Source organism: Scyliorhinus torazame, chromosome 3 (genome assembly GCF_047496885.1).
Source record: "Scyliorhinus torazame isolate Kashiwa2021f chromosome 3, sScyTor2.1, whole genome shotgun sequence".
NCBI classification, from domain to species: domain Eukaryota; kingdom Metazoa; phylum Chordata; class Chondrichthyes; order Carcharhiniformes; family Scyliorhinidae; genus Scyliorhinus; species Scyliorhinus torazame.
The window spans coordinates 127,804,944-127,819,463 of NC_092709.1; the positions used below are offsets into that span (position 1 = coordinate 127,804,944).

At 47.8% G+C, this 14,520-nt stretch overlaps 1 protein-coding gene across 4 annotated transcripts in view; it reads left to right on the forward strand.

Moving 5' to 3' along the window:
• The window catches only part of pde5ab (phosphodiesterase 5A, cGMP-specific, b), a 225,694-nt gene that overhangs the window by 102,247 nt on the left and 108,927 nt on the right, over positions 1–14,520 (forward strand). For all 4 annotated transcript variants that reach the window (XR_011940169.1, XM_072496192.1, XM_072496190.1 and 1 more), the window contains exons 8-9: positions 2,708–2,816; positions 2,934–3,018. Coding sequence is in view for 3 of the 4 variants with exons in the window: in XM_072496192.1 (XP_072352293.1) it covers positions 2,708–2,816; positions 2,934–3,018 (194 nt within the window). In the remaining variant the exon portion in view is untranslated. The remainder of the gene's footprint in view (positions 1–2,707; positions 2,817–2,933; positions 3,019–14,520) is intronic.

Consider the following 14,520-nt stretch of genomic DNA (forward strand, 5'->3'; position numbering starts at 1 on the left):
CCGTCGGGTCTGCACCGACGCTCTGAGAGAGCACCCTATCTAGGCCCATCCCCTGCCCTATCCCAGCAACCCCATGTCCCCATCTCACCTGCACATTTTTGGGCCCTAAGGAGCAATTTTAGCATGGCCAATCCACCAAATCTGCACATCTTTGGACTGTGGGAGAAAACCGGAGCACCCGGAGGGAACCCACGCAGACACGGGGAGAAAGGGCAAACTCCACAGACAGTCACCCAAGTTTGGAATTGAACCCGGGTCCCTGTCGCAGTGAGGCAGAGTGCTAACCACTGTCCCACAGTACCGCCCATATCTTCGGATATGGGCAATCTTTGCAGAACAAGGGTGGTATTCCCATGACATTGCTGCTTGGCTCTTCCTGGTCATAAAGGTCAGAGGGGACAAAAATGCTGTCACTGAATTTGGTCTTGACTCTCCATATGGCACACCATGGAAAACCAAAGCTAAATCAAAAGGGGCACTTCGTACAAATGTGATCACAAGGCATAATTTGCTGTTAAATTTAATTGTTTCCAGTGGGTCAGAATGGAGGCCGTGGGTCAGAATGGAGGAGAGTTTGTGCAGGGGGTTGGGATTGAAAGCACTCGCAACAGCGCCGCTCCCAATAGCCCGGGGAAATACTCAGGGAGTCCGGTAATAATAGCTTCATTGAGAATTTGGAGGCAGTTTCGCCAACACTTCGGGTTGGGGGCAGGGTCAAGGGAAATGCCGATTCGGAGGAACCACAGATTTGAGCCAGGGAGGTGGGATGGAAATTTTCGGAAATGGGAGGAGAAGGGGATTAGTACACTAAAAGATTTGTTTCTTAGGGGTCGGTTTGCAGGGCTGAAGGAGCTGGAAGCGAGGTATGGGCTGGAGCAGGGGGAAATGTTTAGATACATGCAGGTTCGAAGATTTTGCCAGAAAGGAGATACAGGGCTTCCCGGTGGAGCCGGTCTCCACATTGCTGGAGGAGGTGCTGATGACAGGGGGACTGGAGACGGGGGTAGTGTCAGTAGTTTACGGGGTTATTTTGGAAGAGGAGAAGGCACAACTGGAAGGGATCAAAGCAAAGTGGGAGGAAGAGTTGGGAGAGGATATGGAGGAGGGGTTCTGGTGTGAGGTGCCCCGGAGAGTGAACGCCTCCATCTCGTGCGCCAGGTTGGGGCTGATGCAGCTGAAGGTGATATACAGAGCACACCTCACGAGGGCGAGGATGAGCCGATTCTTTGAAGGAGTAGAAGATGTGTGTGAACGTTGCCGCGGGGGGGGGGGGGGGGGAGGCGGGGGGGGGGGGGGGGGGGGCGGCTAATCACGTTCATATGTTTTGGTCCTGTCCAAAGCTGGAGGATTACTGGAAGGAGGTTTTTAGGGTAATTTCTAAAGTGGCGCATGTGAAACTGGACCCGGGCCCTCGGGAGGCCATATTCGGGGTGTCGGACCAGCCGGGGTTGGAAACGGGTGCGGAGGCAGATGTTGTAGCCTTCGCCTCGTTGATCGCCCGAAGGCGGATCCTGATGGGTTGGAGAGCAACCTCTCCACCCTGTGCCCTAGCGTGGCAGGGGGACCTGTTGGAATTCTTGACTCTTGAGAAGGTTAAGTTTGAACTGAGGGGAAGGATGGAGTGGTTCTACAATTCATGGGCATTATTCATTATGCACTTTCAAGAACTGGATAACATCGAACATTAGTTGGGAGGGAGGGTTGGGGGGGAGGGGGGCGGTGTGTGTTAATGGTGAATCTGGGTGATTCCTGATTCCTTTTTGTCATTTGTTTATGTGAACATGCGGGCTAGTGTTTGGGGGTTGGTGGGAGGATGGGATCGTTGTTATTGATATGGGGATTGACATATTTGTTACTGATTATTGTTTATTGTTGGTGGGTGTAAATTTGGGAGAAAATGTGAAAAAGGAGGAGAATAAAAAATATTTAAAAAAAAAAAAGATTTCATTGTTTCATCTGCAATCTACTTTAAAATTAATTTACGGGATGTGGGCATCGCTGGTTAGGCCGGCATTTATTGCTCATTCCTAGCTGCCCTTGAGAAGGTGGTGGTGAGTTGCCTTCTTGAACCGCTGCAGTCCCTGATCATTGAGAAAAGACTGGAACATGGGGAGATTCTTTTCTTTTTCAGTAAAAAAAGAATATGTTTCGCTTCCTATAAAAACAATTGTTTAAACCCTATGATGCATCATTACTTTCGTTCGCAAAAATCATGTGGCTGCTGTCCATGGTGACACACCGAGCAATTTTCACTGTATGATGGTTTAAAACAAGCAATGCCAGATTAGTTGCCCATCTGGTGGGAGCTTTATGACAGGAAGGAGGGGGGCTCTTAGCTGTGTTGACAACAATATAAACTTTTACAAATTGCTTTTTTATTTATAATGCCTTTTCCTGCCTGAGTATAACTCCACTGTGATGACAAGGCCCCTTTATAAAGTATTTAAAATTGTATACAAGTGCACTGTTAAAATAAATCAATTTACCAGTTGGTTTTCAATTTACTAAATGAATGTAAAATTCATAAATGGAGCACATGAAAGATAGAGGTGAGCTTACAATTTAATTAGACTGACAAAACATTTTGGAAGGCAGCAGGGAAAAAAGATATTTAACATTTTATGGCCATGCCAATATTAACTATCTCTCAATGATCGACAGCAATATTGATAGCTACTGTTAACATATATTTGTTTGATTTTTACAGGAGTCATGATATAAATAAAATCAACTATATGTTTGCAAAGTATGCAAAAAACACCATGGAAACACTGAATATTACAGACATTAACAAGGACGCACGTTTTATGTGGACAGTAAGTGGCCCTTATAAACCTCAACAAATTTAAACTGATTTAGCTCAAGGATTTTATCATTTAGTGACATTTGGATATTCCCGGTAGCTTTTAACCCTATTTTCATTTGCTTGATAGAATGAAAATGCAGAAAGTACAAACAAACAAATAAAAAGCTTGCTCTGCACCCCAATTAAAAATGGAAAGAAGAATAAAGTGATAGGTACTGGAGCTTCTCTGAATATTTTAATGTACATTTGTGTTGGTTGTATGTGCGGGGTTTGTCTGCATGTCTGCACATTTAATTCATCCGATGAGCAATGCTTCCAAATGGTTCACTTCATTCATTAAAAAGCACAATGTACTGCTTTGGACAAATATGCAATTCTTTGGCTTTCTGCTACCTAGTGTGCGAATTTCACGAGGGAGCATCTGTTACTGAAACAGTTTTACCAGCTGCTGGCACAGAAATTCAGGTTTCAGCTCAAACATCAGAGTCATGGGTGAATAAACATTCACATTCTTAATAAACCTTTTTAACTCCTAGAAATGTAACTGCTCAAAGGAGGTTCTTCCATACCGTGCCAGTCTGTGGTCATAGTATAGCTATTTATATTGCTAGAAACAAAAATAAAAACAGAAAGAGCTGGAATCCGTACTAAGCGTGGTCGGGTTGAACCAAAATTTGCCTACTGCGCTAATTTTGTTCATGTACTCTCCTATGTTGAGCGTTGCGGGGGCTCTTGCGGATTTCGCCATCTTCCAGACACACTGGTTGACTGGATCGAATGATAAGTTGTGGGAATTGATGAAACCAATTCCCAGAATGTGTTCTGCTGTGTGGGGCAGGTCAACTAAAACCACGGGGTGCTTGGTGGTGATGTTACCTATTTGAATGTGTACAGGGGCTGTGATGTGTCCCTGCTGTGAGTGGCCTGTAAAGCCGCTGAGGGTGATAATGGCTGTAGTGGGCCACGTGTCTTTTTGGAACATGGTGGAGGAATTTATTGTGGTGCAGGACCCTCCTGTGTCCCAGAGAAATTCGATAGGCTGTCCCTGAATTTTTTCTGCAACTACCAGTCGTCCGGACCTATCCCAAAGGGTATCGCAGACCCAACTGGGGGAGCCCGTACACCGTCAGTCCGTTCCGGTCAAGTCCGTCTGATCTGAACGGGCGCTAACGCTATGAATGGGCTCTGTCTTTTTCTTAATCAGAGTGCCCGTCTGCTGGGCTCTCTGTGGCTTTTTAGGGGCATTGCACTCTCTTGCGAAGTGTCCCAACTGTCCGCAGTTGTAACACTCCTGTGACTTGGGTGGGGGGCTGTTCTTTCCCTCATTTACCCATGTGGGGTTGTGGTGTGTTGTCTTTACTTCCTGCATATCTGCGCCGGCCTGCTTTTCCTCGGGATTCTTAACTGTGGGATTACTTTGAACAGATTGATCCCAAACGCGGGACAATCTTTTCACTACCCAATTCTCGTTATGGGCCTCCTCTGAGGGATCATAATTCATACAAGCTTTCTGTCCTGTTTCTGTGGCAGGGGAGATAAGGGTGCAGGTCCGTTTGGCCATGTTGTCTGGGGACAAATGGGCGCGGTCTACGTCTCCAAAGACTGCTGCAAAGTGTCTTTTGATTTCTTCTGCCTACATTTGTTGAGGCCATCTACGGGGTCACCCCGGTTACACCCGATCGCATCCAGGATCGCGGTATGCATTTCTGCAAGGGTGCCTCCTCCTACATTCTGTGGGTCGGGAAGGGCTGCTGCGACTGACGGATCTAAACTTAGAACTGTGAGCTTTACATGCTCTCTCTCATCCAGGCCGTACATGTGCGCCTAATGTCTAACTGTGGCAAAGAAATGGTGGGGGTCTGAGGTGGGGAGGAACGGTGTGATCTTCTCGCACGCGTCCCGTAATTGGGTCACTGTTAAGGGGGTGGAATATAGATATTCCGCATCGTCCAGTGTGGCTGTGCGGTGGGTGGTTACAGGGTTCATTGGAGCGTGAACTATCTGCTGTGTGGAGGGTTGGGGTGCTTTTCTCTTTTGGGGCTTTCCCTGCGCACATGTTCCCTGAACATATCTCTGCGCTGTTTCGTTGAACTCTTCCCAATCAGGGCTGTCCTCCTGATCTAATTTTTCCCCAAAGGTTTCCTGAAAACCTTTTTGAACAGAAAGCAGCGATTGCAGCTCTGCAATCTGCTTCCGGCACTTTGCGTGATCTAAGGTGCTTTGTCTTTGTTCTGTGGTGGCAGCATGGAGTGCTCTTAATGCTGCCTTAAGATCACTACACTGTTTCTGTAATGTCTCCACCTGTTTTTCTGTCTCCTCTGGTACCAGGACTGCACGTTGCGTGTCCTGATAGGCCTTTTCGTATTGAGACTGGAAGCTGCTTAAATGCGCCAGACAAGACTGGTGAGCCCGTTTGGCGTCATCCACCTCTCCATCTTGTGCTGCCAATTTCCTCCTCAATTCCATATTCTCTCTTTCTACTTCGCTTACATCGACCTTACTCATCCGATGTATGCCCTCAACTTCTCTGCGGAGCATCTTAACGACCTCCTCTGTGCCTCGCAATTGTGCCATACAGGACACGATTGCCATCAGCTTGCGAGCTTTTCTCAACCTCTTTTTGTGGATCTCGCTCAGGTTCTGCCACCAAGTATGTCCTATACTCCCGGGACCTGATTCCTCGTTGTCACAGAAATCATTCCAAAGGGGCCATCCTTTCCCTTTGAGATATTTCCTGATCTCTTCCTCCCAAATGGGACATTGCCCCACTCTACTGCTGCTGGTCGCTGCGACCGCAAATTCCTCCGGGTCCATGAGGCGCTGCATTGTCTGCATTACCATCTTTCCTATCCGAATGCTTCTTTTAAATTTGGAACAGGGGAGCTAAGGCGGTGCTTTAAATATGGGTATGGCTTTCGCTACTTTCCGATATACAAACTTCCCACAGTTTTGACGCAACAAAAATCTATCAGTTTTACCTTATAGCCCTGTTAGTTACGCATGCATACAGACACTTCCGAATTATGACTATTGATCAGAACTGCTTGAACACTTGTGGTTTTCTGTTTCCAATTGGGTTTCTAATTCAAATTCTTGGGTTCTCCCGGAGTGGTTTTCCACTTCTAGATCGGGTCCCACCAGAGTCGCCACATATTGCTGCTGACTTTAGCCTTAGTTTAATTGCTCTGTTCTATCACCTTTGCTCTTGAGCCGCCGGGTATCTTTCTGATACCGCCACGTGGTTCAAGTCCGAGTAATGATCAATAATCCAACACACCGCTGAGTAAGAGTTAAATCAACGCACATTTATTATATACAGTAATCAATGCTTATGCATAAATTCTACTTCTAAGCTACTTCCTACAACTAACAGGCCAATACTTAACTTTGGAAATGGCCCACCAGGTCAGGGAAACGAATGGCCTTTCGTTTGGGTTCTGAGCCTGCGGGATTCGAAGCTGGTACAGATCGATAGCTAGGAGCGCCTATCTCGTAGCGAGCATTGAAGTAAGACTTACGATTTGAGCGGCTGTTGTAGAAGGCGAGCAGAAAGGTGGCAGAAGGGTGGCAGAAGGATAGATTTGAACTTGGAAGCCCCCCCAGGGGCTTCCCGCCTTTCGGGGCGGACCCTGTACCTGGTTCCAAGTGATTGGACTTTGTCCCAATCACTTGGTTCGATATTCTCCAATGCTGGAGCGATTCCTTGATCGATGGGCGGTCTTGGGGTGATCGTTCATCTCCCTTTGTGTAGGCTTCTGTTGGCGCCGAAGAGTCTGGGTTGGCTTTGTGCGTCTAAATTGTTGCACATTGTTCCCGAGCATTGCTCATTAGTACTCAGATGGCTGGTGTTTTGTTGTGCTGATGGCTACAGGTATCGGTCTGGCCTTCCCAGAGGTGAATACACAGTTTACCTGCAGCTGCTTGTTTTAGTCCTGTTGGCTGATTTTCCCATCAGTCTTTTCCGTTCACCATTTTAAATCGGGGTTAGCCATTCTAAATCGGGAGTTAGCCATGTTAACTGGCTACATAACATAAGACTTATTGAGTGCACAGAGGTGGCATGGGTGTTTCTTCAAATTTAAATGTCACTTGCAAATAATTTGTATTACTTAATTCATGTGTGCATCATTATTATTTACTTAGACTATCTTAGTCAAAGAGCTAAATGCACTGGTACACTGGTTTAGCACAGGGCTAAATAGCTGGCTTTTAAAGCAGAACAAGGCAGGCCAGCAGCGCGGTTCAATTCCCGTACCAGCCTCCCCGAACAGGCTCCAGAATGTGGGGACTAGGGGCTTTTCACAGTAACTTCATTTGAAGCCTCCTTGTGACAATAAGCGATTTTCATTTCATTTCATTTCATTATTAATTTTGGCAGGGGGGGGGGCAAGGGTATGGACATTTCCTTCTTGTGTTTTGTAGTTATTCATTTATGGAATGCAGGTGGCACTGGCTGGGCCAACATTTATTGCCCATCTCTAATTGATCTTGAACAGAGTGGCTTGCTGGGGGCACATTCCTGAGGGCATTTCACAGTCAACCACATTGTTGAATTTGAATCAAAACTGGACCAAGCCAGGCAAGGGCATTAATGAACCAAATGTGTTTTTATGTCAATCAACAACGATTTTATGGTCAACAGTATACTTTTTAATTCGGATTTTTATTGAATTCAAATTCTACCATCTGCCATGGTAGGATTCAAATCCAGATCCCTCGAGCATTAACCTGGGTCTCCAGCTTACCAGTCTAGCTACAATACCGCTACACCTGGAAGATAAAATATTAGTTAGAATTTTCGGAGTGGTGAATGCCCAGCGCCCATCATCCGGAGAGTCGGTGGTCCGTCTGCACTTGGGTGGAAGTTCCACCTTGGAAAGTTGTTGGCCAACAATTCCTCCAGTCACAGCGCCGCAGATGCTGGACGAACTACTGCTGTGCCGTGCCTGAGATTAAGTCCCGAGGCTACACTTCAGGTAAGTACCAGGGATCCCAGCAAGGGGACAGTAAGGGATGCTCTGTGGGGTCAGGGCAACGCTTCCCGGTTGAACCCACCCCCACTTCCCGCCCGAGATCTAGGGTGACAGCATTTTCAGTTTCTCACCCTTAGTCATCGGGCCTTAATTGGGGCATGGCGGGCTTCTCATCTGAGGCAGTGTCTGCCCCACTGGAGAATCGCATCTGGGTCGGGGCAAGTGGGATCCCGGAGGGAATCCCGTCCATGCTATTTTACACTGCCCGACCCCACCCCACTGGGGAAGTGTACAAGTTTGGACACTTCACTCTTTGCTGCCTCTTTGATCCCTCTTCAGTTTCTCCAAGCTCCTGACCCAACACCATAACCTTTCCCACGCATCCCTCCACCACTGACTCACCCTTGCCAGTCCTGAGCCTCCGTTCAAGCTGCTGTTCTCCTGCTCCCCTGCTTTCTGCCATAGAGTTAAACAAGAAACACTGCTGACCTTACCCACAGCTACTCAAAGCCCTGTAACCAATTGCATGCCGCCTTAAAACAAACGTGATCAGGGTGCAATGAGATTTTTGTGCACCATTGACTTTATTTTGAAGTTATGACTTTATTGAAAAAATATTTTGGTAATGAATATTTATGACATGCAAATATATTCCTAACTGAAGCCTGCCACAGGATGTAATGAGGTCCAGCCCACCACTGACTTCATCTCTGCATCTCAGCCAGGAAATCCTAATTTTGCAACCTAATGGAGTCATATTCGACTCAAAACATTAACGTTGTTTCTTTCTCTGCAGATATTGCCAGGCCTGCTGAATATTTCCAGCACTTGCTGTTTTTATTTCAGATTTCCAGCATCTGCAGTATTTTGCTTTTTATTTCTATAAACAGGTTTTGAATTGGGAATTATTAAGTCTAAACTTCTTTAAGTTTAGACAGCTATTCATCTTTTTGAATTGAATAAACTATACATTTTAGGAAGAATTAATTTGTTTAATTGAAGGAGAATAAAGTACAAGGAGGAGACAGATAATTGCATGTTGTTAATAAGCCTAACACGCCACTCTAGCCAAGGTGTGGTGCTCTGATTAACAGCACTTCATATTTTGAAGAGGAAACTGGTAATGTCTTTATCTGAATCAAGTGTATCTTTTGAATGATTGGATGGACGGAGAGATAGATGACGCATTATATTTTTGTGAAGCTCTCAGTGCCTTGGGAATCTGCACCATGAACAAGTGCACAAAATGAATAGGGCATTAAACACATAAATAGGAATATAGTCATCGGTGCGGGAGGGAGGAGTGCCCCCACGGCACAGGCCCGCCCGCAGATCGGTGGGCCCCGATCGCGGGTCAGGCCACCGTGGGGACCCCCCTCAGGGTTAGATCCCCCGTGCCGCCCCGAGGACCGCCCCAGCCGACATACCAGCCAGGTCCCGCCGTGTGGGACCATGTCTAATCCACGCCGGCGGGACTGGCCAAAAACGAGCGGCCGCTCGGCCCATCGGGGCCCGGAGAATTAGGTATTAGGCAATACATTTCCCAGCACCACCTCACTCCTGAGCCATTTTCCCAGAGGTCGAAAGACACAGCAGGTTCTCTTGCAGAGTTGGGAAAAGGTCAGCTGCCTAGAGACGGTCTTCCCTTCCACAATGGTGGCGTAGTAGCTGCGACAGTTTTTTATTTTGGTTCTTTAAAGTTGCTGAGATGACGCCTCAAGACAAACACACCTGTCACCTCCCAAGTCCGGAGTGGCGAGCTTCCACCCTTTGATGCTGGAAGGCCTCCTGTTGGCCCTCCACTTTCAACCGTCCACCTTGAACATGCCTTCTGGTTGCTAAGTGGCCAATTCAGTAAGGTCACTGCCAGGTGACTACTTCCAAGACAGTGCAGGAATGGGACCCATATTTTACCCCAACATTGAGACCCCCAACCAAGGTACAAAATCCAGTGCACTATACCTGATGAAGCAACTGTATTTAAAACAGTGGGTGGAAATATATGCACAAGTCAGCTTTCAAACACTGAAAGACACTAAAGAGAATGGGCGGGATTCTCCATCCTGCCGCACCCATTTTCTGCTGCTGTGCACCCCTGCCGGCGGTGGGATTCCCCGTCTCGCCAGCCGGACAATGAGGTTTCCTATTGTGGGCAGCCCCAGTCCCCAGGCGTGGGTGCGCTGCCGGCGCAACGGAGAATCCCGACTACGGAGAATCCAGCCCAATGAATTTCATCAGCATATTCATAACTATTAACGGTCGTTGACACTCTACCTGATTTCTTTTTCATGAGTGGAATATATAACAAGTTACCAAAGTGTTCTGCTTGTTTAGCTTAACTCCCCAAAAATTCTAAGATCATGGGTGGAATTCTCCCACAAAGTAATTAAAGGGGGGATTTTCTGGCCCTTCCCATCAGCGGGACCTTCTGTTGCCACCCGCCAAGTTAGGAAATACGAGATTCAAACGGGTTCTGAGACGACAACACATGAGCTGCTCGAAAGAGAAAATGTTGGAAAATCTCAGCAAGTCTGGCAGCATCTGTAGGGAGAGAAAAGAGCGAACGTCAAAGCTGGGGAAATATGAGCTGCCCCACAGCTGTGACCCCCGTGGGTCAATTGTTGGTGTAGTGGTTTGTCAGGTTGTTTCCACACTGCGTTCCTGAAGATCTGAATGGCTCTCTTGCCCAAACCGTTAGACGCAGGGTGGTACAGGGTCACCTAGAGTGGTGTATGCCATTGGCTCGAACGAAAACCTGGAAGTTGTCGCCAGTAAAAGGGTGCCCTTGTCCGATACGATGGACTCTGGCAGTCCATGAAGAGCGAACACTCAGTGCAAGGCATCCACCATGGCTGCCGAGGTCGCGCTCTCCATCCACTGTATAGACAACCACTTGGGGTGGGAATCCACTGAAACCAAAAGCATCCTGCCCATGAAAGGGCCGCATAACCAAAGTGTGCCCTGGTGAACATTCCCACAGGTGGAGAGTGGCCGACTGAGGCAGGGACTGCTTTGCTTGACAAGGGTGGCACTGTTATACCAATTCTTCAAAGACTTTATCACTGCCAGCTACCAGACATAATTGCGAGCCAGCATCATCAGCTTTGTCTGCCCTGGGTGGGCGCAATGCAGCTCCTGTAAGAGGGGGCCCCTAACTGGAGATGGAATATCTAGTTGTGATCCTCACAAGATCACACCATCCTCGCAGGTTAATTCACCCTGGTGGGCAAAATAGGGCCTCAATTGATCAGGTCTTTCATAGTGCCGCCCGGTCTGTACCATTCTCTTCATTTTTGATAGTATGGGGTCCCCCTGGGTCTAGTTATGAATGTTTCTGGTCGACACTGGCTGGGTGTCTTGGATATTCAAAGGCAATACAATCTCCTGGGGTATCGGTGGAGGTGGGGCGCTCTTCGGCAGTAGGAGTCGGCTCAATGCATTTGCAATCTGCATGCCTGGCTAGTTCTGGAAAACATAATTGTAGGCTGTCAGCAGCAAGCCCCATTGCTAAACCCTAGCTGAGGCTATCAGTGGTATTGGTTTGTCCTCCCTCAAAAGTCCCAGTAGTGACTTGTGGCTGGTGACTATGTCAAATTTGCCATCCATATACATATTGGTGGAATTTCTTCACACCATGTACGACTGCTGAGCCCTCTTTCTAGATTTGGGCATAGTTCCGTTCCACTTCTTAAAGGATCCTTGAAGCAAAGGCAATGAGGCGCTCAGAAACATCTCCCATCTTGTGGCATAATACTGCCCCTATACCGTAAGGCACCATATCACATGTGAGCATCATTGGTTTCCCAGGGCCGAAGTGGACCAAAAGGTTCAAGGACTGCAAAGCTTGTTTCACCACTTGAAAAGCTTCTTCTTAGGGTTCCCTCCATTGCCATCGCTGATGCTCCTCAAGGAGCAGGTGTAATGGTGCCAAAGTTGTTGCTAAATTTGAAATGAATGTTCCATAATTAAGGGCAGCACGGTAGCATGGTGGTTAGCACAATTGCTTCACAGCTCCAGGGTCCCAGGTTCGATTCCCCGCTGGGTCACTGTCTGTGCGGAGTTTGCACATTCTCTCCGTGTCTGCGTGGGTTTCCTCTGGGTGCTCCGGTTTCCTCCCACAGTCCAAAGATGTGCAGGTTAGGTGGATTGGCCATGGTAAATTGCCCTTAGTGTCCAAAATTGCCCTTAGTGCTGGGTGGGGTTACTGGGTTTTGGGGATAGGGTGGAGGTGTGGACTTGGGTAGGCTGCTCTTTCCAAGAGCCGGTGCAGACTCGATGGGCTGAATGGCCTCCTTCTGCACTGTAAATTCTGTGTAATAATAATTTATCATACCGAAGAAGGATTTGAGCTCCCATTTCTGGATGCTAGGACCTGATGAAATGAAATGAAAATCGCTCATTGTCACAAGTAGGCTTCAATGAAGTTACTGTGAAAAGCCCCTAGTCGCCACATTCCGGCGCCTGTTCGGGGAGGCTGGTACGGGCTCTCCCAGGCCATTGGAGATGCATGGATGGTCAGGGAAAGGGCAGGATGGTGGCCTGACGCTCCTCTGGTACCCGGACACTTTCACAGTGCCACCTGAGCACCCTGGCAGTGTCGCTGTGGCACTGCCAGTATTTCTGGGCGGCACTGCCAGGATGCCAGACTGGCAGTGGCAGGGTGCCTGGATGCCAGGTAGAGGGGAGTGAGGGTGGTGAGGGGGGTTCCTGGGGCCTCCCGAATGTTAGGGACGTGAGGGGATCACAAAAATAGGGGAGGGGGCTTGAAACAAGGGGGGAGATCGGGGCTGCTGGACAGTGACCTGCAAGGAACCGTTCACCAGCAAGAAATCTCTCTAAGTGCAACCTTGGTGGAGAGAATCTTCCCAAGGCCAAAAAAATGGTTAAGTGCCGTTGAATAGCAGGGTATTTCTCGACACTTCAGGCATTGAGAAACATCCCACTAAACACGACGTTTAACGCAAGTCCACTGAATCGCATCAAAGGTCATCTGACAAGCTTCTTCGCACCATTTTCTATTTTTCCTGTTGCGTTGGCGCAAAGGGAGCGTCCCTGGCCTGAAAACGTTAAATAAAAAGTGGATCTATGGCCATTCCCTGGTTGGCACATGTGCGAGAGACCCGAGTTTCATCTTGATCCAGAGTTGCTGACCTCTGAAGCTAAGTATAGGCTTCTTACCAATTCCCATTTTGGTTTCTCAGTAACAAAATGACTGAATTCTCAAATAAAAATTTCTAACCTTATAAGTGCATAAAAATGAAATAATGAATAACAATATCCATGTCCTGATTTCTGTTGGAAGGTTTGAGCAGAGAAGAGATTTCAATGCTGTCGGGTTCACCAGTGTCATTTTACACAGCAGCAAACAACAAGGGGAATTTATCCCAGGCAATGGGAGGCGGGTGCGTACATAGAGTTCCATCTCCTAAAAGTGACTTTGGGTTGGGATCCCGACGTCACTCTTCTTGCTTTCTCCTGGATGGGTTCCAAGGCCAGCGGAGAACTTCCTTTGATCTGGTGGGAAAGCAAGTAAGGCAATTACAAAGACAAGTGAGAGCCTCTTTAACCCCGCACTTTGATTTTCCCAGCATATGCGGTGGTTCCATGCTGTGTCTGTGCCTTAGAAGATTGGAGGAGGAAAGTGGCAGCGGAAAATCATTGTCGATTCAAACTGACCTGCGAGCAATGGCATGAATGCTGAATTTGGCAACCCTGGGGTCAGTTGCTGTGAAAAGCTAACACTGACAGAACCAGTTCTTTCAGCCTGAATTCACTAATTACTTTGGGAACAGCAAATCTTTCTTATTAACTTCAAAGTGCCTTGACGTCCAGTGAGCTCAATCCCAACATCTTGCCTGTGAGACTTCCCTGTAACATGGGGGATACATGTCACCCAGAAGGTTAGAGCTCTGAGGAGGAGCTGCAACTTGATCCAGCCGAGTAACCATGCCAACAACGACGGGGTCTCTGGCAGCAGTAGCTGCATTGTCCACAGCAGCTCTGGGCATGGATACAGGGCTGTACCTCGAAGGAAGCTATACCCCAGTACAGTGAGTATAGGCCATGAGTCAGCTTCCTTGCCTTCTCCAAACCACTGTCCCTCTGAAGGCCCAGGCTCTCAGGAGGGCTAGTCACAGACCTTTTGGAAGGAGATGTCTACACAAGACATCGTCTGTGGCTGCCAAGGTGACCACCACCTTCAGTTTCTTTGCATCTGGGTGCTGCTGGGCAAGAGCTGGTGCCATTCGCAAAATATTGCAAACTGCAGCACACAACAGCTACCCAGGTCGGTGATGACCTCTTTGCCAAGACCGCTAACTAGATTCACTTTGATGTGGATGTGGTCTGTCAAGCCCAGATGGTTGACAGCTTTGCTTCACTCGGCGGATTTCCTCTGATCCAGGGGGTGATTAATTGTGATCATGGCAGTCAAGGCACTGTCAGATCAGCCAGAAGTCTTTGTTAATCGAAAGAGTTTCCACTCTCTTAATGTGCAGTTGGTCTGTGACCACCACAAGAACATGGTGCGAGTCTGCGAAAGGTATCCAGGGAGCTGTCAAGAATCTTCCATCCTGCAGCAGTCTCAGGTTCTGCGGATATTCTCTCCACTAACCAGTGACAGTGATTTTCCTTTAGAAGTTAAGGGATATACACTCTAGGCTGGTATTACAATCCCAGACTAGACCCCAACAGTAGCTAGGATACTGGACAGAAATCCCAATATTTTATTTTAGTTTTGTA